The 23572-nt window shown below is 35.8% G+C and overlaps 2 protein-coding genes and 1 long non-coding RNA gene across 4 annotated transcripts; all 3 read right to left on the bottom strand.

The window, feature by feature from the left end:
• Positions 1–1533: 1533 nt before the first annotated feature.
• On the bottom strand, positions 1534–5297 carry LOC121423158 (apolipoprotein D-like). The gene is made up of 4 exons (XM_041618461.1): positions 5078–5297; positions 4121–4184; positions 2995–3156; positions 1534–2269 (listed from the first exon to the last, which is right to left on the bottom strand). The coding sequence occupies exons 1-4, from the start codon at positions 5228–5230 to the stop codon at positions 2040–2042; spliced, it is 609 nt and encodes a 202-aa protein (XP_041474395.1). The 5' UTR covers positions 5231–5297; the 3' UTR covers positions 1534–2039.
• Positions 5298–9442: 4145 nt separating this feature from the next.
• On the bottom strand, positions 9443–12332 carry LOC121422853 (protein rolling stone-like). 2 transcript variants are annotated; one of them, XM_041618074.1, is made up of 3 exons: positions 12112–12332; positions 11050–11270; positions 9443–10579 (listed from the first exon to the last, which is right to left on the bottom strand). In XM_041618074.1, the coding sequence occupies exons 1-3, from the start codon at positions 12132–12134 to the stop codon at positions 10110–10112; spliced, it is 714 nt and encodes a 237-aa protein (XP_041474008.1). In that variant the 5' UTR covers positions 12135–12332; the 3' UTR covers positions 9443–10109. The 2 variants fall into 2 exon arrangements, with proteins under 2 accessions (XP_041474008.1, XP_041474007.1); XM_041618073.1 differs by having other exon boundaries at positions 11050–11275; positions 12112–12331.
• Positions 12333–17771: 5439 nt separating this feature from the next.
• Positions 17772–22449, bottom strand: LOC121422377. Its single transcript, XR_005971156.1, has 3 exons — positions 22367–22449; positions 18697–18776; positions 17772–17867 (listed from the first exon to the last, which is right to left on the bottom strand). It is a non-coding gene; the product is annotated as an uncharacterized LOC121422377 (long non-coding RNA).
• Positions 22450–23572: the final 1123 nt, after the last annotated feature.

The following is a 23572-nucleotide window of genomic DNA, read 5'->3' as shown; positions in this document are numbered from 1 at the left end:
TTTATTCATTATTTATTTGTTTATTTTTATTTATTTATTCAGTAATCAATTAATTGATTCATTTGTTAATTTTTTTTATTTATTTATTCAATTATGTCATCATTTATAATATTTTGTCCGTCGAATGGGGGGGGGGGATCTTCTCCCGTAGTGTATCGAATTCTACATTCGACGGAAAGGGGAGGGGCGTTCTCTTAGGTTTATACATTGTAAAGGTGGTCTGTAGAGGTCAGGATATGATTAATAACCTTCTATGTTGTTAGGCAAATGGCAATAAGCATTAATTCGAAAATGATACAAAGAGACTGCAGATCATCTTCTGTTTTAGGGGAAAAACCTTCAAAAATGCAGTTTTCCCTGGGGTAATAATAAGTATGTTGATAGCTGCTTAGAATTAATGTAAAATAGGATACCATGTGGCGCGTACAAAGGGCCCATATTAGAGACTATTCGAATAATAATTACGGCAGTATCTCTCTGATGACGTTACGTAACATCAAATAATTCAACAAACAAACATCTCCGATCCCTTTTGTGATACATTGCAACTGCAATAGACGGTATAATACTGTTTTTATTTTCATTCTAGCAACAGAATTTTGATACAATTATATCGCGAGAAGTATAGAGAGAATAAGAATGCGAATTAGCCATAATAAAAAACTTTGTGGTTGTGGGGGCGAGTGCTGTAACAATCATTAAACGAATCATACCGGAATGAATTTTCTGTTTGTTTATTTCATGATCTCAGTCTGTGGCAAAACAGCCGACATTGTCAGCTACATCATTCTAAAAAAACAAGATTACCAAAGTGAAATGCTTTCCAATTTAACAATGTTTGATTTCCATAAAGAAGAATTTTCTTTATGGACAATAAAGTTATTCAAATCAATCTCTCTCTCTCTCTCCCTCCCCCTCACACCCTATCTCTATATATGCATATAGTATATCAGTGTTGTTATGAGCCCCAAAAATTGAGGGGGTCAGATATGGCGTGTCGGATATAATGTATAAAAAGTTGCAAGCGAGCGAGCGAAACTTTCGAAGATTTTTACACAATATTCAGAAAATTATATTATTATTTCATCCTTCTCTCTTTTTCTTTTCTCTTTTTTTTCTCAAATCTTGTGGTGAAAAACGTGGGGGATGAAGCGCGCCCAACCCCCCCCATTTGTACGCCACTGATGTGTATTCATCTATACATTAAAAACATAGACCTCCAGCCTATTCAACGAAGAAATGTTGTCACTCCCTTTTCCCCCACTTTTTTTTTGGGGGGGGGGGTAAAGGGAGGATATAAGCCTGTTTTTTATTTTTACATCAATACGTATATAACAAATGCTTTTTTATTGATTTATTATGTAACAATATTTTTTAAACAAATACTTATTGTTACATATAATAAAAAAAATCATACCAAATCAGGGAACCTTTAAACCTATATACATGAATACAAAGATTGGAATTGCGTGTTGTACGTTTTCATAACCAATAGACTTTGTAATGTAGAATAAACGACTCTCACAATATGTCATTTGTACGAATGCGTTAATGTACAACGATTTATTGATTTGGGCGCTTGAACTGCCCTCAATTTTTTTTAAATAAATGACATAAATAAGAATAAAATGAATTAATGAATGCTTCTACATGTTATATACTTTTATTTCAGTATGCAATTCACGTACTGGGCATAATTGCTGAGTTTTTGTTTTCATGTGACATTTTGAAATTTCACAATAGGTTCAGGTATACTATAAAACTCTTAAAGACGTGACAACATAATCAAACATAGCCATCGTTAAATAATAACGATTTCCAGAGGAATTGTGTTTTATATTGACCATGTCAAAGTCCTGCCAAAAAGTAAAATTCTTTTTTTAAATGTCTTATTACATAATTATAATCCACATAGTAATGAACAGCAGAATAATTACTTGGGTGTTGAACCTTTCCAAAAGCTACGTTTAATCCACTAATAATAGTCCTTAGAATATGTCCACTGTTTATGCCCCGCCCCAAACTTTCAAACAGTTCCATTAAGATTGAACATATTTGCACTGGTCCGACTGATACGTCTCTTGGGGTGTGTTCCAGAAGCAGCTGAACCCGGTATCTCGGAGGAATTCAAGAACTTCCGTCCTATCATCTGATCCCATGAACGCAGCCGCATCCCTCGCCAGGACGAACAGTGTAACCTTCCTGGAATCACTCACCACCGCGTACTGGTACTTGCCATCGACTATAGGGCCTAGCTTCAATACCCAGTCTGTTGGGGGAAAATACAAATTATTCCTTTACTGTAAAATTACACTACACCATGACACCATGCACACAGTAGCGAATGAGAATCACTGATTTATCATGGTGTACCAACCAACTAAAAGTGTTATTACTCTGTAAAAACGCTGTTTAAAATTCCCAGGGCATTGTTTAAACCCGTCACTCTAACAACTATTGTTTAAACTTTTAATTGCCTACATGTACCTCTTTAAACTCTTAAAAAGATTAAACATTTTTTTAAAGTTTGAACAATAGTTGTTAAAGTGACGGGCTTCAAAACGTGCTTAAACTTTCAAACAGTGTTATTTTTTACAGTGTGAAAACGTAAATGAAAAGAGAAGGGGAGCAAAATCTGCATTCTTTCCGCAAATTATCCACACACAGCAAGCCGTTTTGAAATAATGTAGAAGAGAATTTTAAGACATAATACTACAAATTTTCATTAAAATCTTATCTTAAAGTCAGAAAATTTTGTTAAAACTAAAACATTTATGCAAATCCTGTCAGTATGCAAATAAGGAAGTTGATGATAGTATAACACATACTATCTTTTTTATATATATATGCCTACGATTTTTTTTTGGTCAATTTTTTTAACATTATGTTGATAAAGGAGCTCACCAAGAATTTCTGAAATGATATTACAATAATTCAATCATACCAAATTGGAGGAAATCTAAATATTTATATCTCAAACAACAGAAAGCTTACATTCTCCTGGTGCCGGGACTCCCGGGAATTCTACGACGAGTTGTCCCGGTTTGGATGCATCGGGAACAGTAGCTTTTCCCGAAATGGTGTTGAACCTTCCATCTGGTGAGCCTACAGTGTTTGCGTTAAACACGGATATGCTCCCATCGGGATTCAAGCCATCTATAATAGGGTAAATATAAGTACATTGATAAAGAAGTAGATAGAAAATGATTAACCCATTGCCTATTGGAACCACACAGATCCTATACAAATGCCTATAGAAATTACGGATTTCATTAGCCAATGGGTTAACACACAAACAACTAATTTACTATACGTAAGCAAGTAAATGAATGGATAAAGGATGAAATAAAAAGTAAGTAATGAACAAGTAAATATAAAAGTACATTGATAAAATTAATTAATAGATAGATCGAGAGTGAACTAAAGAATGTGTAAATTACTTCAGGTATATGTAGATATGCATTATATAACAAGGGCCGCGGAAAAGGTTGAAAAGAAGGGGGCTGATATAACCATGCAAAGATATAAAAAAAATCTCAATAATTTGTGCTTTTGTGCACATTAACTGAAAAAAAGTGGGGGCTGAATCCTCTCAGCGCCCACGGTTCCATGGTGCCTGTATTATGCTGCATCCAATGGAAATTGTAAAAGAAAGTGTTTGTGCAAGGTCATCCGATATCAACAATAGATCTTGATAATTAGGCTATCGAAAGGAAATTGTAACAAACAGTATGCACCATACATGCCATAATTAAACCGCGATTTTAGTAATAATCATCATCTTAGTTACAACATTGCCATTATCTGGTTTTAAATGTGTTTTTTGTGTCAATTTGAAGCATCCTTATCACAAAGCACCAGATCATTTCGGTATAACAATAATAAACATTCAAAACAAAAACGCATAGCGAATATTCTGACAACAGATGTCAACGTTGCTATTCAGTACATTCGTGATTATCATCTTGATTTGAATATGTATCGTAATTCTTTTTTATTTGCACTTGTATACTTTTTGAAGGGGGCATACATTTTTTTATAGGAAGGATCACCACGCTGTCGTTCGCAAAAAAATAGTCCGTAACTTACGAAGAGCTTTATGAAGCTTTTCTATACTTACAATCCGCTGTCACACATTGTGCGTTCCGTTCAAAAGTAACATTCACTACAAGATCGGTGTAAACCTGTCCATAATAAACATAATGAATATACACCAATGTAAATTCCACGCTTGTAATACAAACCTAATCATTTAAAAAAGAATGATCTTTTTACCATGCAGTTGTAAGCCAGTTACAAAAATAAAGTATATATTTTCAGTCATAGCTTTCATTATTTTTACTCAATTAGTACCCCTATCCTAAAAACTCTAGTATCCTTGAATATACAAAAATCAAAATTGAAAAAGAATTAATCTTGAAAGTTTCCTGCAAAGTCGGGACTAACATTTCAATTTGGTTGTATAAGGGAATGGTTTGGCATAATTTGGGGAGTCATGCAGGGTCTACTTTCCTTTTTAAGTCGAGGAAATAGAACAAGAAAGGGAAAAAAAAAGATTGGTCGGAGCAACCAATATGTTCGTGAATGTATCTATTTGATGCAAATCGTCAAAATCAACCGAAATTCTGGTCGATTCTAACCAACGGTTGATTAATTGGCAACTATTGTAAAGCGCAGTTGTTATACTCAACTGCGCTTTGATGCAGTTGTTATACTCAACTGCGCTTTGATACTTGGTATCACATTATTACCCCGACTGTAGCTAAGCCACCATATTAATCATGTTAATAGGCGCTAAGGCGTTCAAGGAAAATATCATACCGGGTACCCATTCACCTCACCTGGGTCGAGTGCAGCACAATGTGGATAAATTTCTTGTCGAAGGAAATTACGCCATGGCTGGGATTTGAACCCACGACCCTCTGTTTCAAGTCCGGAGACTAATCCAATGGGCCACAACGCTCCACATTAGCTAACGCATTGATTTTTTTTTTAAATTTTTTAAAGAGTATATATAGTCTTATCCTGAAACCTTATTATCATTATTATCATAAGGATACTTTTTTATTTTTTTTACCTGGTACCATCGTCCTAAGTAAGCAGGAACGTCGAGCTCATTGACGGTTTGGGGGGACCCGAAGCACCCAAACAACGATCCAACAGGATAGCTAGTAGACTGGCTGACCAAGCTCAAAAGGACTACACAGACGATAAGACGCAGAGCCGCCATTTTCGTTTCTTTCTTCTGCTTTAGATAGGAACTTATCTGTGGACCTTCAGATGGCCACTGTGGTTTATATAATGATGTGTTATATATGCCCGTGTCCGGTTTCACGAAACGTTCTCGATACTTTATATCGCTCAACCAATCAAAATGCATTATTTCAGTGGCTTATTACAGCAGCTTGTAATTTCCCATCAACAAGTACCGTGAAACAGGGTCCTGGTACGACTTAGGATTACACAAAAGTTAACCTTGTTTGACGTCAAGATTATATGACACTCCCTGCAAACAAAGTGTTTAATATTCATGAGTGTTTTTTATGTTCCCTGCCTCGATTTAGTTTATTCATCTGGTCCTCTATACGAGGTACAAGTTCCGAATCAATCAATTATATGAACAAACCACTGACCTGAATTTACCACCCTCGACCCATGTGAATATCCTAGTTTGTTTTATTCAATCTACTACTGCGTTCAATATCATGAAACAAAGTAATATATTATTACAAAACATGAAACATACAGGCATAAATACATTTTCATGTCACATATTTCACTTCGCCTCCAAATACAAGTTTGATACGTCATACATTGTAATTGTTTAATACATAATTGAAAAAAAAATTGTCATGGTTTGTGAACACAGGACTCAGTCATGTCAATGGTGGCCTCAAGCATGAAGAAAATAGTTACATATTTTTGGTGTTAATGATTTGGAGGGTCTATTAATATGTGAAGTCTAGATTCACCACCGTGAATGATTATGGATTCGGCTATACCAATATGGTCGGATTGCAGGCAATGGCGTACACATGGGGGCTTAGGAGGCCCTGACTCCAAAAAAAAAAGCTCGACGAAATATTCTTACGTATACCATATTGTAGCCCCCCTTTTTTGTGGGGGTGGGCTCATTACGCCGCTGATTGAAGGGCTAGGTAATCGGCTTAAAAGTGCTTTTATTCATGAAGAATTGACAATGAATCAGCAGAAGTTTACTATGAATGAAATTCAATCAGAATTCTGGTCATTTCTAATGATCTGACCTGAAAATCTAATAATTTTGGTAAGACTTGTGTGAATTTGAGCATCAGGAATAATATGGGTCAAATTTTATTGCAATCGTTTTTTCGCTGTGTACACATATGCCCCCATAAAACATAAATCAGGATCACAGATTAGCTAAGATTTTAAAGTAGATTTCTTTTTATTTCCCGTCTTTATCACTGGTGGGCGTAAATGTGAGAGTGGAATACCAGAAAGAGCAGAATTGCAGTACTAATCAAAATGCAAAAGCCAGCATGAGTAAGTTTGGCAGCTGTGGGTTGGTCGAGTAGCTTCCTCGTTTTCCCCAATCTTAAAAAAAAAATCATAGCATGTATACCAACCTCATTGCCAGTGGTTGCTGCTTCCCAAAGACTTCAGAAGTCTTGAGCATCCCTGCACCCGCTTCCCAATTGCGCCAATTACAGTTGTTTTATGACGGCCCTTCTTTGGATGATCGTGGAATTAAGGAAGGGGGGGGGCTTTCTTTTTCTTCCTCTCTCATTTATTGCTCCCCCCCTTACAAAGGTGCATATAACCTGATAACCTGTTGTTCCCATAGCTCTGCTTTATTATATATGTAAATAGGCCTATTCAAAACCTGTTTCATCAGAGATTTAGTCAAGTTCCTTTACGAATGATGCTGTTCGTAATTGTTATCACTTTTTTACAAGGACAATAGGACTCGGTCAAATATGACTAAACATTTTATGTATACTTACTTATGACATTGAGTGGATTGAAAAGAATTTGGATAAATACATCCGAGGCAACAAAGCAAGTGAAATACCCAGTGGTGCAAAAATATCCATAGTATCGTTGTTTTTATACCTTTTTGGGCACCGCGACACTCTTTTTTGCTAATTTCACACCTTTTGCTTATCGTTCCACTTTGCACTCATTTCACTAATGGTTCTTTAAAATCATCTGTACTTATTTCACCACCTTTTTATTATAGAGCAAGATTTATACTTGCATTAGTCCATTTAGCGTTGAAAATACGGTTTTATCATTGTGAATTTATCTTTTTATATTACATCGGTTTGGTTTCAGGTATTTTAGTTGGTTAGTCGAAAGAAGGAACACAAACCGTCACATCCCGCCGTACCGATATATAACGTCGTTAAACGTATATTTTATTCGATCTGTTTGAACAAAAAATATAAAACAATAATAAGTCTTTGTTTACATATATGATTTCGTGGTTCAGTTTACAGTATATCAATAAATAAAATTGCTTTATCACACTGCATCTTGTTTCACGTGTAATTATTTCATTGTTCCCATACATGAACACTCATTGTTTATTGTCTTTTAAAACAATGTAATCATAATTAGTATGAAACCGAATTGTTATCGAAATTATGATTATAATTCACGTCTGTTTGCTCAAATAATAAAGAGATATAACATCTGTAAAATTCTTGTTTGGAATTAATCGCAACTTTCTTTGACCTTTTCTTTGACTTAGTCAATTAGCTTTTAGCTATGAACAGATTTATTTAAAATACCTTTGCTTATCTTGCATATGCATGATTCAATTTAATCAAACTAGTCAAAGCTCAAATGCATTTGCTTCTAATTCTTTTCACAGACAGTAACAATTAGTTACTACATTAAATAATTCCTTTGCCAGTTAGCAATCAAAATACGACACGTATTTGCGTTTGTAAATGTAAATATAAAAACAATAACCAAACACTTTTCTTAGCATACATCAATGAAGTTAAACATTCACTTGATTCTGAAATGATTTGATTTCAGATCAAAACTTATTTTGATTTAGTGTCCATTATGTTTATCTGTTTATGCGAATAATATTCTGCTCTGTTATCAAAATCATAATATCATTATTTTCCTTTTAATTTCGCAAATAAGTTCTTAATACAAACATACAATTTTCACTTTCGTGGATCAACTCTTTCAATTAGCAGAATTTATAATGAATCTAGACAAAAACTGAAAACCGGAAATCCGAAACCAGAAACCGGGCCGAAAACCGGGTCAAAAAACTACACGCCCTGCTCTTAATCCTAAACCGGGCAAATCGAGGCACTATAAATTGAATTTATTTGTCTGACATATATGGAGAACATAAAAGATGTAATAAATTTAAAAAAAAAACGCTTAGTCTAAGCCAAATCGTGGTTTTGGGAACCACTCGTAGATTTGTGTACGCGCACTTGTGTACAGAGTGAATGGAGGTGGAAATGGGGAACCGTGCGTTTGACTGAATAAAGAGCTGCTGTATGAAGTAAACGGTGGTTCCCAATATCACGATAATGCCCTCTTTTCTGGCGGGACATAAATCACGTTAAACAGAAAGTTTCCCCCAAACTGCGGAGGCCGATATATACAGGCGTCTGACTCCTGAACCTTTAAAAAATGGAGTGCGACACGTCAACGTACCAATATGCACCAAACTCCACTAAGGCTAAGCGGACTTAATTTGCATAACAAAATATCGTATGTCATTCTATACGGTATCCTAAATAAATGAAGGGAAATAAATTCAAATAATTTAATGTTTCCAATATTGGTATTTATAAATTCAAACAATCTTTTTCGCTGGCGAAACATTAGTCATTGCCGTTATAACACATTAGTTAAAGAATTTTCTTTTAAGGCAAATCGGCATATTTCTCTTCATTATCATTGAAATTCTCAAAAGCATTCCATCTAGCTATTGTCCCCTTTTTAACTTATTCCAGTTGTCCATGATCCATTCTGATGTGTTGCCCAAGCTAGATAATAGTGATCTACTCTCTCGATTTCATAATCATCCAATATTATTCTTTTCTCCGTGGCAAATTTGTTAAACATTACTTTTTCGTGTTGATTTTAAGGCCTACTTTGTTACTTTCAGTAATGAGATCGTTGAGCATATAGCTTGTGACCATCTTCAGTGATTAGAATGGTATCATCGGCGACTCTCACCTTCATTTCTATTCACTTTTCTTATATCTCAGTCCCTGCAGGACTTTACGCATTGTGTACCGTAAACCATTTATGCGATTCATCATCCTCCATGCAAACCTTCGATCAAACATCTGATTTATATATACATGCCATTCACACATTAAACATGTTAAAAGCCAATGGCAGCCTATTAGTGCATTATTGTCACTCAAAATTTAATAAGATCGCCGAGTACTATACAGTAAAAAATAAAATGAAATTGCCTGAATTAAACTATGGCAGTGAAATCTTACACCCTACAAAGGACACAAAAGTGTTTAGAAAACAACATTTGTTTACTTTTTTGTTTAAAACAACATTTTGTTTACTTTATTTGTTTAGTGCATAAATGACCTCAAGTTAAGTATGTATAGCAGGTGTCGATAGCAAATTAATAGACATGCAATCACTATCATAGTAATTAACTAGTGCCGGCCGCAAAGAAACATCGTTAGCCCAACAGAGCGCTAGCAGTAAAGCCCAGTCACATCTTCCGAATTGCCAGGTCAAAACATTGATTTCAATGTGTAAGTCAATGCATTTTTAATAATTAGGCATCGCTGCCACATTACCGACTGTAACAGGTCCTCTGTTAGCGCGTTGTTAGCGCTAACAACATTTCTGTGCAGCCAGTATACAGGTGAAGCTTCGATCATGTTTAATCGATCTCCCAGTATTAAATACTTCACAATACTGTCAAATAGCACGGAAGGCCCAAAACGGCGTGCTACGTTTCGCAAGCATGGCAAGTGGTGACATGAATAACATGTTGCTGATCGCCAATAGCGATCTATCAGTAGAGTGGTTGTAACGTCTTAGAGGGCGTCCTACTCGGTTTGTCTTTGGATCGACGGGCTCTAATTTGGTAGCCCTCCAAATCTGTGACATTACATTCTATCGATGAGTTCATGCCGATCTCCGTGTAAGTCTTGAGAACAGTTCAATCTTCCTGCAACGCTACCCCTGAGCTTCGTGAGCCCCCAAACCAACGGATGAAACAGCAGCATGAACCCAACCATACCAAGGATCGATCCCGTAGCCAATCCTGGGTTGCCGCTGTAGTCGAGGATCGGGTATATCGGTGGATGCCCAGTCCCCCAGTAGATAAGGGTGAATGTGAGATAGAAGAACCCATAGATCATCGGGTAGATGATGTGGGCGAGTCGGCAGGGTGTCGCGGTGAAAGCAAGCTCAAGGACACTGAACACACCAGGTAAAGCGTGACAGGAAATGTCAAACATCCAGTTGGGATATCGAGGATCGTAGAGGGCGCCCCAGAAGACAACGAGAACAAGGCAAGTCCATGTGACGATGACGTTGTAAAACAGCCACTGGATCATGTGTCCTCCTTTTAGTACTGGAGTAGAAATATAAAGACAGGTAAGACGTTAATGCAAGGGAAAATGTATTGAATTATGAAAGACAAATTCTATTTGAAAGAACTGAAGAAAGAAAGTCAATGTTGACAGTAAGATTTCCCAAACATATTTGATACCAATTATTTACTGAGAGCAATGTGGATTAAATTCCTTGATCAAGGGCACAGGACTGTGTCGTGGCCAGGGATCGAGCTCCGGACTTTCATGTGTACGTGTCTTAACGGTTCCGTTTTATCATGATTCGACCACTCGGTAACGGCATCGACACATCTCCAAGATTGAGTCTGAATGACAATTGATTGAGTACCTGAATTAATACTACGAAGTGATTACTGATTTGAAATAATTTTCCAGAGAAGGCACTTATGTTTAATGGAATAGTGCATTATTTTATAAATCATTATGAAACTACATTGATTCATCAATGAGTATACGAAATCCGGCTCACCTTTAGAAGCATGTGACGTGTCATAGCATCTCTGAAGACACATGTCCCCTGTAAGGTTGACCAGAGCAATCAAGGAATAGAAAGTGAAGATTGTATAGGTCCAATCAGTCATATAGATGTAATCATGGATGGTAAGCACGTTAGTCCACAAGTAGATTTGGTAACCGAGGAAGTATCCGGTCATCAAGAACCGGTATATCAGCAATACCGCTCTTGGAAAGCTGCACTAGAGACATCGAGGAATAAAATAATGATTCAGTGAATTCATTATCGTAAAAAAACGACAATATAGGCCACATTGGGGGTGATTTTAGCTTGAGGAATAATTTTGTTGAAAGGGGTAATATTTTTCAACATTTTAAAAGCCTGTAAATTAAAAATTGGTAGTCTCAGTTTTAAACAATTACAACATGTATCTTCGTAAAGATCATTGGGGGCAAAATATGTTGTCACTGATAGGGGCATGAAGGCCCTCCATTACCCGTGTCCCTTTCTGGTTATCATCCAACATGATGAAGATGAAGATCGTGATTTGCTCAAATTATGGTCATGTGGTCTACAATTTGGTCTATTTCCAGTTTGTCCAGAATTTCAACTTTAATCAAGATTTTTTGTTTTGTCTTTTGCCTTAATGACAATTAGACTGCACAGTTCGTCTCGCGAAGAATCACAAGCAGACCATTCTTTATATTTCGCATTAACTTAGCCACTATCATTATCAGGTCAAATAAATTATATTAACATTGTAATACTGAGAGCTTTGAGACTTTTCGTTGATTTCATAGATCTCATGAGTGAGTAAAACATCGTGATGTATATACCAAAAGTCGTTGTGGTTGTAGCTGAATTTGAGAGGGAAAATCGCCATTCCAAACACGAGAATCTTCCATCATTGATACCTCAAATTTGAAAAATTGCCAGAAATTACAAAGTTTTCTTTGTTAAGAATAATGTTGTTCAGAGAGATTAGGAATAAGAAATGCTAAAAGGCCAAATGAGTTTATCATGTTGACAGCATGGGAATTTAGACCAAGTGTCCAAAAAAGATGTGTATTGTCTTACCTGCGTTCTTGTGAAAACATCATAGGATGACGTCGACAGACCAAAGTCAGATAGCTTTGGTGCTGTACACTCCACCATCTTGCGGCTGATTTGGGTTAAAATAAAATACCGAAGGTTATACGTGAAAAACAATCCTCATTAGTGCACGATTACAAGCCTACAGTATTGTTTGTTATATACCACTGCAATCATCATGACAATTACCTATTATACCATGTATAGGCCCCTACAGTCAGGCGTATCAACATTGTAAATATAAAGGTTATTTATAGGGGTTGTGCTCAGAGGTCTAAAGTTTGTATTGCACCTCGTTTTGTTTTTATTTATATCATATTTATAACGTATCTCTTATGTCTGAATTAGGGAGTTTTAGGGAGGATTCACGGACACAGTAAATGTATTGATAATACCCATCAAATTACAAAGAACAGCTGAGAGGTCTTTGTCGAATTTGGTGAACCAGAACAGCAGTTTCATCCTAAGTTTCGGAGCTGAGCCGTTAGTCTGGATGATCGGTGCAAAAAAATATCAAGAATTGTTCAGATTACGGTACAAGCATGGAATTTGGCTGACAGGTAGAGTAAATGGTACTGAACACGTTTAGCTTGGGGTGCCAACCTGATCTCTCCTCGCATAGCAACAGTTGCTAGGTAACCACCAATTTGGGGGGTTATCTTAATTTTATAACTATATTTTGACTTTTAAGCGCCAATTTCACAATCACATATCAAGCACTATTCTAACCATGTATAGCAACAGTTGCTAAGCAACGTATTTTCCATATAGAAGCTATAGATAATATTCCTGAATACAACATCTAGACATAATATTTTGATGAGAATATGGTTAGAAAATTGGTCAAAGTATGAAACTTAGAATTTAAAAATATCTCATATATAAGAGTTCAGATTCAGTCAAAAAAAAATTATCTGCATAATAATCGTATTTAGTTAACAAACTTAATTTCGGTATGCATAATTTCATTATTTTTCTTCATACTTTTTGCTCATTCATGACACGTACAGCTAAACACATCGAAAAAAAAATAATTACTGGGTCATTACATGTGCTTATTATTAAACAATTATACGGGATCTCTCCTGTTATGAAAATGGCGCAGGGTACTGTGAATGTCGCATGGGACACTGTGAAAGACACTGAACTTTGAGGGCAAAGGGAAAGCTCAAATTTAATTGATATATGAACTAATCGCTCCCAAATGACAAAGCTTCATTGGGATGTAATGTCGAGTAATGTCCAGACACTTACTTGTCAGTATTAAAGGTTTTGATAGTATTGACTGTCTGCATCGTTCGTTGACTGTATGTGCATTGTATGGCATGTGCAGTAGATCTGAAACAGCCCCAATCATCACTGACTGTATGTTCCCTGTGAAGCATGCATTATGCTCGACAAAGAATATTAGAGGCAACAGAGGAATACATCAAGAAAGTTACAGTCATCATCCTATTCGATGGCAGTGGATGGGAAGATGAATTTTTGATCAATCGAAAGTATAAGAAACATTTCTCCCCATAAGGACAATATATTGCGAGACAAAATGATAGAGCCATCAGCAGAATCATGTCTATCTGATTTTGACATGCCAAGAAGTATTGGAAGTATATGGAAGGAAGGAGCATATCAGAACGTAATGATACTGTCTGTGGCCGAGTATGGATCAGGTCCAGCCAACCTGATATTACAAATGCTTCACATGTATATAACAAAGTCATCTGCGCATACTCCTGCAAGATCTTTTAAGTCGTGATAGATTTTGAAGCTGCACGATCCCAGTCAAAACATCTGCAATCGGAACTGACAGGTCAAAATCATCTTCAGCAAGAGCTTTCAAGTTATGATAGATCACGGAGCTGCAGGATCGAGACCAACACGCCTAAAACGGTAACCCGACACATGCTCCGGTGACAAATGCTCCCCAAAATGCGACATTTGCTCCGCGACATCAGCTCCTCGACATTTGCTCCGCCGACATTTGCTCCGCCGATATTTGCTCCGCCGACTGTTGCTCCGCCGACAGTTGTTCCGCCGACTGTTGCTCCACCGACAGTTGCTCCGCCGACAGTTGCTCCACCGACAATTGCTCCACATTTAGCGACAAATGCTCCGGCGACAAATGGTACCAGAACGACACATGCTCCGGCGACAATTGCTCCGCCTATATTTGCTCCGCATGTAGGGACAAATGCTACGCTGATAATAGCTCCGCCGAAAATGCCATCCACCGAAAAATTGTTGTTGTTTTTTGTAAAACTATAACAACGCTTCTTCTCCAAAACTGTATGGTCATTATCATTATTCTATATATTTTTAACATTCCTAATTGAATTGCTCAACCGTTGCGGAAAGAAATAGTTTGGCTCAAATTAAATTTCCCATCAGGGAAAGGATTATTTCTCCCTTTCTTTCCTTGAAAACCACCTTCTCCCCCGTCCCTCTCTCCTCCTATTTTATTTTTTTTCTCTCTCTCTGCATTCTTAGTAACTGATGTTCCTATTTCTTTTACAATCTCTCCCTTCTTCTCATATCTCTTTCTTCTCGCTCTAATGCTATTTTTGTATGTTTTACTGTTTATTCTTCTAACTTTTTCCTTCCCCCTCTAATGGAATTGAAAACTAATGAAGTTTTACAATCTTGTTAGAAAGGTGTTTCCTGTCACTTTCACTCCATTTTCTTTTATTATTTTCACCTTCAATTACGTGCAGTGTGAAAATAACTCTCCTCTTAAAGGACATGTCCACCGCAAGAAAAAGTTGATTTGAATAAAAAGAGACAAATTAAACAAGCGGAACACTGAAAATTTCATCGAAACCGGATGTAAAATAAAAAAGTTATGATATTTTTACATTTTGCTTAATTTCACAAAATAGTTATATGCACATCCTGGTCGGTATGCAAACGAGAGAACTGATGACATCACTCACTCACTATTTCTTTTGTATTTTTTATAAGAAATATACAATATTCAAATTTTCACCTCATTTTCCTGTGAAAAAAAAGTTTTATTTCTCCCTGAACATGTGTAGTTATCATTGTTTAACATTTCTTTTAAGGGGTAGTCCTAATAGTCACTTCTTAGCTTTGTTCTTATAAATCAACATAGATATATGATATCATAATCCCTATTTGAATAATGCAATCGCGAACGCGAACATTTTTTTTTAACTTTATGTGTTTTGTCCTAAAATTTGAACATTCTAGACAATGTTATCATGAAAAGATGTGTATGCAACTGGATAAATCTACGAATGCGAAGCGCCTGCAGAAATTGTTAATACACGCTTTGAACTGATCAAAAAGGTACCTAATAAGGTTTGCCTGCAGTTAGCCTTGAAGTAGTTACATATTTTAACAATCAAATAAAGCGAGCGCGAAGCGCGTGCTGATTTTTTTACCTTTCTACATAAAGAATGAAAAATTTAATAAATTTCTTTAATCGTGAATAGGATAGCTATATAACTTAACGATTGATGCGAGCGCGAAGCGCGAGTGACAAAATTCGAAATTTAGTCCTAAGAACGGGACACTCTATTCATGTTTTGTAAATCATGAATAGGATGAGTAATAGGGGATCTTCCTATATCAATAATGCAAGAACGGAGCACGAGCAGAAATTTTTTGATATTGTAATCTGAAACTGGATAATGATTTAAATAGAGAACAAGTTGCGTATCTGATAAAACATGCTCGCGTGTGTTTTTTATATTCAGACCTAGAAACTAGGCATTCTAAATATATCTTTTATCATGAAAATCAAAAAGGGTGTATTTCAGCTCTAGTTTAAATCAATTTGTAGGAAAATTGTGAGGTAAATATGGATCATACTTAAAAAACAGCTAATATTTTTCATTATTATTACTTTAGGTTTTGACAAGAGACCGGGACATGATTAGGATAAGTCATCACATGATCTTCCTATTCCTCTTGCTAAGTGCGAGATAAAATAAATTAAAGGGACAATTTAATCAAATCATTTATCTTATTTATTAAGCTAATATGCCTAAGTAGGGCACGAAATCATGGCCTGAAAACTGGACATTTCAAGAACTTTGGTAATTATGAATAAGGTGCATGAGTAAATACATTTTTAACAATTAATGCAAGCGCAAATCGCGAGCCGAAACTGTCACGAAATGTGGATTTTAAGAAGTTTGTTGTGTAATCAATATTGAGACATACATTACTTGCCAATCAAAATGCGAGCGTGCAGCACTAGCTGATACGTTTTGACAATCAGATCTGCAAAGGGATATTTTGAAAACTTTATGGAATACACGAAAATAATAAAGGTAACTGATAAGTTAACATTTGCAAGCGTGCAGCACGAGCAGAAAATATTAATGTTCAGATCGTAAAACTAACATTTTTAAAAATCACTTTAAAACAATCAATTTGTAAATCAAACAAAATAATGAAAGTTCGATTTCCGCGGCGAAATATCTTTTGCATATTGACTTCCAAACTAGATATTTAAGCTCCATATTGAACAAGATATGTAAATCAACTAACAGGCAATGCGAGCACGTGAAATATGGAAGATTCTTTTTATTTTCAAAGTATTTCACTTGTCTTCCTCTTTTTTTTTCTCTCTTTTCCCTGTTTCCCCCCTTTGTTTGCTCCGCCAATAGGGGGTTCCCGGGCCCCTCGCCCCCCTGGATCCGCCTATGATATAAAGTGGCACAACAACTTGAATGGTAAAACAAAACAATACAAAAAAGTATGTAACGCAAAAAAATGAGGGTGTAACAAATATTTTCGTCAGAGCAAGTGTCTTGTCTTCCTTTAGGCCTAGTAACTGTCGGTAGAGCAATCGTGAGCAGGGCAATTGTTATTCGAGAAGCATTTGTCGCAGGTATTTTATTTAGGTCTTATATTTATTTATTGTGCATGCTAGAACTGTAGTAAATTTCACTACTTTCCCTCTTTATCTGACTTGATGCTTTTGAACTCAACATGTAAAGCCTGATGGGGCAAGTGAGGCCACCCGGATTATAATAAAAATCATACATCTGTAAAAATTCAGTGTGGACGTTACACATGAATATAATTATAATGTATGTGTCCACAACCAATAAAACACATAGATACAACTGTGATAGTAGAAAACACAATCCGAGAATTTTTTTTCTTCGTATTATTGGATAAGAAAATCAATCCTAAAATGGGGGATGTTCTGGTAACTGAATGTTAACAATATGATTGTTACTAGTAAATGTTTAATGATTGTATCAAACCGACTGAACTATTTTTACTTCGAATACAGCAACATAAAGGAGGTTTTAATCAGGCCGCAGCCTCATTTGCCTCATTTCGACCGGGCCAATAAGGACACATGACAAAGATATTCATGGCTCATTAACATGCAAATTAGGCTATTAGTTCTCACATTTCTGATGAATAATGTCGGTCTACTCTAGATGTAGTAATAGACATCTAATCATGTTTCTACCCCTTCACATTTAAAAGATATAATTGGAATTCCACTCACCCCTATGGAACAAAGCGAAAGTAAACAAAACAAAGCATTTCATGAAATTAAACGCAAAGAAGTAAACGAAACGAACAGAAAAAAAGAAACGTAATGAAACAAATTCTACATAATAATCTTTTTTGTTGAATGAAACGAGTCTTACCGTGGGGATTGCATAATTTGTGTAGCTTCCATGACTTATAAAGTTTATTAAGGATGGCTGGCTATTCAATACCCAAAGTTAGAGGCGTTGAGGTCCACTGGTCTGAAGCAAGTAACACAAATGGGACACTTTCTTTACTAAAACGTATCAGAATCACAAATTGCAACAGATAGGGGAGTTAATATAATATACCGCCCTTTCACACGGTAAAAAAAATCGTAATTTGAATGATGATTCCAGTGAAAAATAAGGCTAATGACGATTTTTTTAGCACGTGTCAAACCAAACTAATCACAATCACGAATTCAAATTCTACTCCGGAGGTGAATTCCAGTTAAGTTTCACTCAAATTACAGTTCGAATTTTCCTTGTGAAAGGTCCGATGATTATAAAGACGAATTCCAATCATCATTCCAAGAATGATTCAAGATTCACGTGTGAAAAGGCCCATTGATAAAGACACTATCAAGAATCGTTTGGACTTACTTTTTTTTTTCTTTCTTTAATTTTCAATCTTTAAGCCAAATTTCCACACGTTCAATTTCCAAATGTGAATGACAGGATTTGAGGCCTTTGTGAGACGCAAATTGGTTTTTATCAAAGAATCAAACTAGACAAATTAGACAAACATGAGGAAAATTTTATTCAGATGACAATGTCAGCCACAGCTTGGTGAATTCATTAACTAAACAATGAATATCCATCTCTTTAAATGTCCATCATCTGACCAAATACGGGTGACAATAGATATCGAGTGTCTCTATTCAGTACTGGGTAAATCCTTTTCATCCACGGTGATTCTTTCACCTTTCTTTTCCAAAAGTCTGTGCATGATCCCATCCAATATTTTGGCATGTACTAAGTGCATGTTCTGCTACAGCTCAATGGGGTGTATAATTCAATCTATTTTGTAGAATGAAACGAGTCTTACCTTGGAGATACCAGAAAGGGCGTAGCGGCCATTACATCAAGAAGTCATTATGAAAGGCTGAGGCGTTGTGGTCCACTGATCTGAAGCAAGTAACAGAAATACAACTCTTTCTTCACTCAAACGTGAGTATCATAATAACAAATTGCAACAAGTACAGGGGGTAAATATAGATAAAGACACTATCAAGAATCCTTTGGACTTTTTCTTTCATTTTTTAATCAATAATCACATGATCAACTTTCCAAGTGTAAACATTGTAAATGACGTGATTTTATGCCGCTGTAGTATGACGCAAATGAGTTTTATAATTCAAATATTTAATCAATGGCAGTTTATATCTCATGGTATATATGCCTAATAAAACTAATAAATGCAAGCAAAGACGTGATAGATTCACAAAAATATGTGTTCCGTTTCAACTTGCTTATTCATTTATCGACCTACGTAGTCAATGTCAACTTCCGGTGGAAAATGACAGGAAGGGGCGGTTCCCCAAGCATTTCCTCTCTCACATCGTTTATATATATATATATATATATATATATATATTTTAAAAGCATTTTTTCCTTAAAAATTATCAGAAATTTTCACCAGACTTAATTCCTTTGGGGAAGCAAAGACAAAAAAGGGCATTTATATGTTAAAATGGGTATATTGGTGCAAACGGATATTTTTGCCATGAAAAAATTATGGATAATAATTTATCATCTGCGTGAAGTAGTGTATATGATAGTTGTCTGTCTTCTCCAGTCATTAAGTTAAGCAAAGCCTTTAAGGAGTGATTTCTAATTGATAAGTTATATATCTAGGCTTTATTTTTTTCCCCAAGCGAGCAGTTTGGAAAAAATTCAAATCTGAAGCTGTAAAACTCACTTTATGGTCAATTATGGCGCTGATTACTGTTAAAAGGGCATCCTTGCAAGATGTTATGATCACGAATCGCGAGCTCAAACTTTTGGACATTTCATGTAATAAGGCAAGACAATTAACCATTTTGAGCAGTTTTTGTTATCATGAAAAGGATGGAAAAGTAACCTGATAATGACTGCATTTAGTGACTGAAGATTAGGATACATATCTCACCAATCGAATAATGCGAGGGCGAAACGCGAGCTGAAAATTTGTGATATTTCAACCTTAAAACTGGACATTCTAAGCACTTTTTGTAACCAAGAACAAAATGAGTACCTTTAGTTACTAAACAATAAATGATGGTAGCGAAGTCTTTTGTAATATTCTAACTTGAAAACTGGACATTCTCATCATATACGTAACCAAGAACAGAATGAGTACATAGGACCTACCTTACTAAACAATAATTGATGCGAAGCGCGAGCCCAAAATTTTGTGATTTTCTAACCTAGAATGTATTTTGTTTTAGTTCAAAAAGGGTATTTCATTTTTTAAAAGGGCATAATTATATCATATTAAAAAGAGGCGCTTTCCATTTTTTTTTAAATTGGCATTTTTCCGTACAAGAAATGTTTTTAGGGGGCAAGTGCCCCCCGTTCCGCCGCCCCTGCCAGATAAGTCAACTTCACCATAGTTGGAGGTGTTTTATAAACCTTCAAATATGTAAGAAATTGATATTTTACAAATGGAAATCTACATTTAAAAAAGTCACCGAAAATTACGAATGAACATATTTTTGTGAAATTATTATTTTTTTTTTGTAGTGTTAGAAGCGCAGATTGGCATTGCTTTCCACTATTCTCAGTCACGTTATAGTCATACCAACGAAACCGATCGATCAGAATAATGTAATACCTAGCTGTGATCGGTTTGGATTTGATATCAGTGTAACGGAGCATTGAAGAAAGTTGATTTCTTAGAAATATTTATAAATTACACCTTCTAGTTGATGACTGTGGTAATTTTAAATCATCTAGAGCCTTCCTGAGGATGGGGTTAAAAAGAAGGTGAGATAGTATATCTCCACAAAATATATTAAAATATTCCAGCAACATGGAATCGTCTCTTGAAGGAAACGGATACATGCAGGGACACAGCTTTAAATTTTGAATTTATGTGAAAATGTGAACACACTAGCTAATATTACATTTACGAAAATCTATAAACCTTTTAAAAAAAATCTTGAAAGGTCATGCGCTGTTAAATACATAAAAAACACATGACTTTTCTGAAAAAAGCTAATGATACAATATCTTTAAAATGCAGGATAGCCACCATAAATAGCAAGTTAAGGGAGTTTCAATTTAAATTGTTATATGAACTTGTATTATGCTAAGGAATATTAGTAGAAGCACGTGGAAAATTATCGGGTCACCTGAGGAAGTGGGAAAATTTTTACACTTCATGACGACTTATTCATTTATTTCTAAGATTAAACTTACGTGCACATGCGGACAGATGAAATGCATTTGATCAGGATGGATGTGTGTGTATGTGGTTGTGTGTGCGTGTATGTGCAGGGGGGATGTTTGGCGTGAAAGTGTGTTTGGTGTGGTCGAGGGGTGTGTGTGAGTGTGTGGAGGGGTCTGGGATTATGATTATTAAATCTTCCCTCATAATTCTTACTATTTGTATTCTAATAATTTACAGGATTTGTGTGATACAACTATTAAGGATAATTTGTTTGATTTTTGGTTATACTGCATTTCAGTGTTTATACTAGTATTTGATCAAAATATATATATATCATTTATGCGTATAAATGTAAGAGAAAAGAATATATATTCCTTGGAAAACAAATAATTATTGAATCAATCTTGTTCGAAAAAATGTGTATATTAGGTATTTTGAGAACAAATAGAACTGATTTAGAATTTATTTATAACATTGTTTTACTTTGTTTTCGTTAAGATTGTCGAAAGCGTGGATGTGTTGATCACAATAATTGCACGTGCAAACCAAGGTTTGTAATTATGGTGTAATTTGATAAATATTACATTCATGATAATAAATTCGAGACGGTATTGAAATACCGACCGTTTTGAATTTATGATCATGAGTGTACTATATATCTATGTTCAAATTTGTTTGATGAGACAAGAAAATAAAAGAAAATTGAAAAAAATGCGATCCCCTAAGCTTAGTCTGCAGGCACAGACCCTGGCTGAAAATTTGATGAATAAAGGGCCTTTTCACAAAGACTGACACGTATAAAATCTGCTGTTTTCATTCCTTATTACAGTGACAATGCATTGTATGTGGAGCGTTGTGGCCCAGTGGATTAGTCTCCGGACTCTGAAACAGAGGGTCGTGGGTTCGAATCCCAGCCATGGCGTAATTTCCTTCAGCAAGAAATTGATCCACAATGTGCTGCACTCAACCCAGGTGAGGTAAATGGGTACTTGGCAGGAATTTATTCCTTGAAACGCAGTAACGCGTAACAGCTGCACTGCTAAAGCCAGGGTAATTATGCTGCATACACTGTAGAGCGCTTATAGAGACTTCTGACAAAGTATATTAAGCAAGTATGATTATTATTGTAGACTGCACATTCAGAACATTCACTCAAGTGAGCATTTGCACTGACAACAGACTACCTTAAGCTCCCGTCCTTATATCCCCTTATATGAAAATTCCTTGTCATAAATTCGCAAATGTTAACGGATATCATTATTTTTCTTCTTCAGCCTACAGACTCTTAACTCATGCGAATAAAAAGGCAAAATGTAATTCAAAGTGATAATAATAATAGTTTTACCTTGGGGAACGCCAAACTGCAGCTACGAGTTTTCAAGTACATGATAATACGTATACCGTCATGCAATATCAACCCAGCAGAAAAGTGAAACAGGATGTGGAATATCATGTGTTGTATAAGGAAAATAAGAGGACTTTCATCTTAACGTACGATCACCATAACAATCCACTTGCTACGTACAGGTTTGCCCTGCTAAACAAGGGCGGAAATCTCTCCCCAAAGGTAGGGGGACCAGGGGCTGGAAAATTTGACAGCCAAAAAAAAGTTATTCACAAAAAGTAAGGTCATCTCGTCCAAAATACGTGTTTTATTTCGATGTTGAATGATGTATTTCTTTACATCATAAAAGACTAAAAGTAGTAGGGGACATTTGATATTTTGTCCCCCGCTCCCACTATTTTGGGTAGGGGCGTGTCCCCCTGCCCCCCATGGGATTTCTTCACATGTTGCTAAAGCCTGAAATAAAGAAATATATTATCGAAACATAATTATTCTTTTCAGTTTCATGTTTAGAAACCTTTGTATTGATGCCTAATTGGCACTTAGGCCTATATTCTATAACATTCAATTAATCGAGTACATTTGTGCGGGTCTGTAAAAATCTGAGCTCATGGTGGCGCCCTGCATGATGTCAATGTGTGTGATAATGTGAAGCTTATAGAAAACATCATTACATACTTCATAATAATTAAAAAAAAGAGAAGATAATTTCCGCCTCAATAGCCAGCAGTATCTATGATATGGGTTCATATGTGGCTGCAGTCATCATTATCACAGCAAATTAGCGACCGATTAGATTAAAAATCTCAGGTGAATGCCTGTCTAACCTAATTGTTTGAAATTATGATAACAGCATTAGCTACAAGAGAAAAATAATATATTTTAGATCCTGAATGTAGTTAGGGCCTACAATCACTTTAAAATGTACAAACTCATCGTCATTATTCATTCATTACATTTTGCACTTTACATTCTCTTCCTAATAAATGCGACGTACTCTATCTCTCCCTCTCTCTCTCTTTCTGTTTCCCATTTGTTCCAAGAAATTATAAATTATTTCCATCACTGTTGTTTGTTTTCCTGGTCCTCACTTATCATTATTCCCCCTCCACAATGCAGTAACATCCCCTTACCCCTCCCCCCTCTCTCCCCCTCCCTTTCCCCCTCTCTCTGTCATTCCCCCTTTCCTCTCCCTCTCTCAATCTC

The sequence above is a fragment of the Lytechinus variegatus genome, chromosome 10 (genome assembly GCF_018143015.1).
Source record: "Lytechinus variegatus isolate NC3 chromosome 10, Lvar_3.0, whole genome shotgun sequence".
In the NCBI taxonomy this organism is placed as follows: domain Eukaryota; kingdom Metazoa; phylum Echinodermata; class Echinoidea; order Temnopleuroida; family Toxopneustidae; genus Lytechinus; species Lytechinus variegatus.
The sequence above is the reverse complement of the archived record's forward strand: the minus strand, read 5'-3'. Positions and strand labels throughout refer to the sequence as shown.

Bases quoted from the DNA above. Each gene is read 5' to 3' on its own strand.
- LOC121423158 (XM_041618461.1), bottom strand. From the start codon at position 5,230: ATGGCGGCTCTGCGTCTTATCGTCTGTGTAGTCCTTTTGAGCTTGGTC. The intron at 4,185-5,077 runs GTAAAAAAAATA...TATTATGGACAG, and splicing joins ACTTAGGACGATGGTACCAG to GTTTACACCGATCTTGTAGT. The intron at 3,157-4,120 runs GTAAGTATAGAA...ACCCTATTATAG, and splicing joins ACAATGTGTGACAGCGGATT to ATGGCTTGAATCCCGATGGG.
- LOC121422853 (XM_041618073.1), bottom strand. From the start codon at position 12,189: ATGGTGGAGTGTACAGCACCAAAGCTATCTGACTTTGGTCTGTCGACG. The intron at 11,276-12,111 runs GTAAGACAATAC...CGATGTCTCTAG, and splicing joins ATGTTTTCACAAGAACGCAG to TGCAGCTTTCCAAGAGCGGT. The intron at 10,580-11,049 runs GTGAGCCGGATT...TTTCTACTCCAG, and splicing joins CACGTCACATGCTTCTAAAG to TACTAAAAGGAGGACACATG.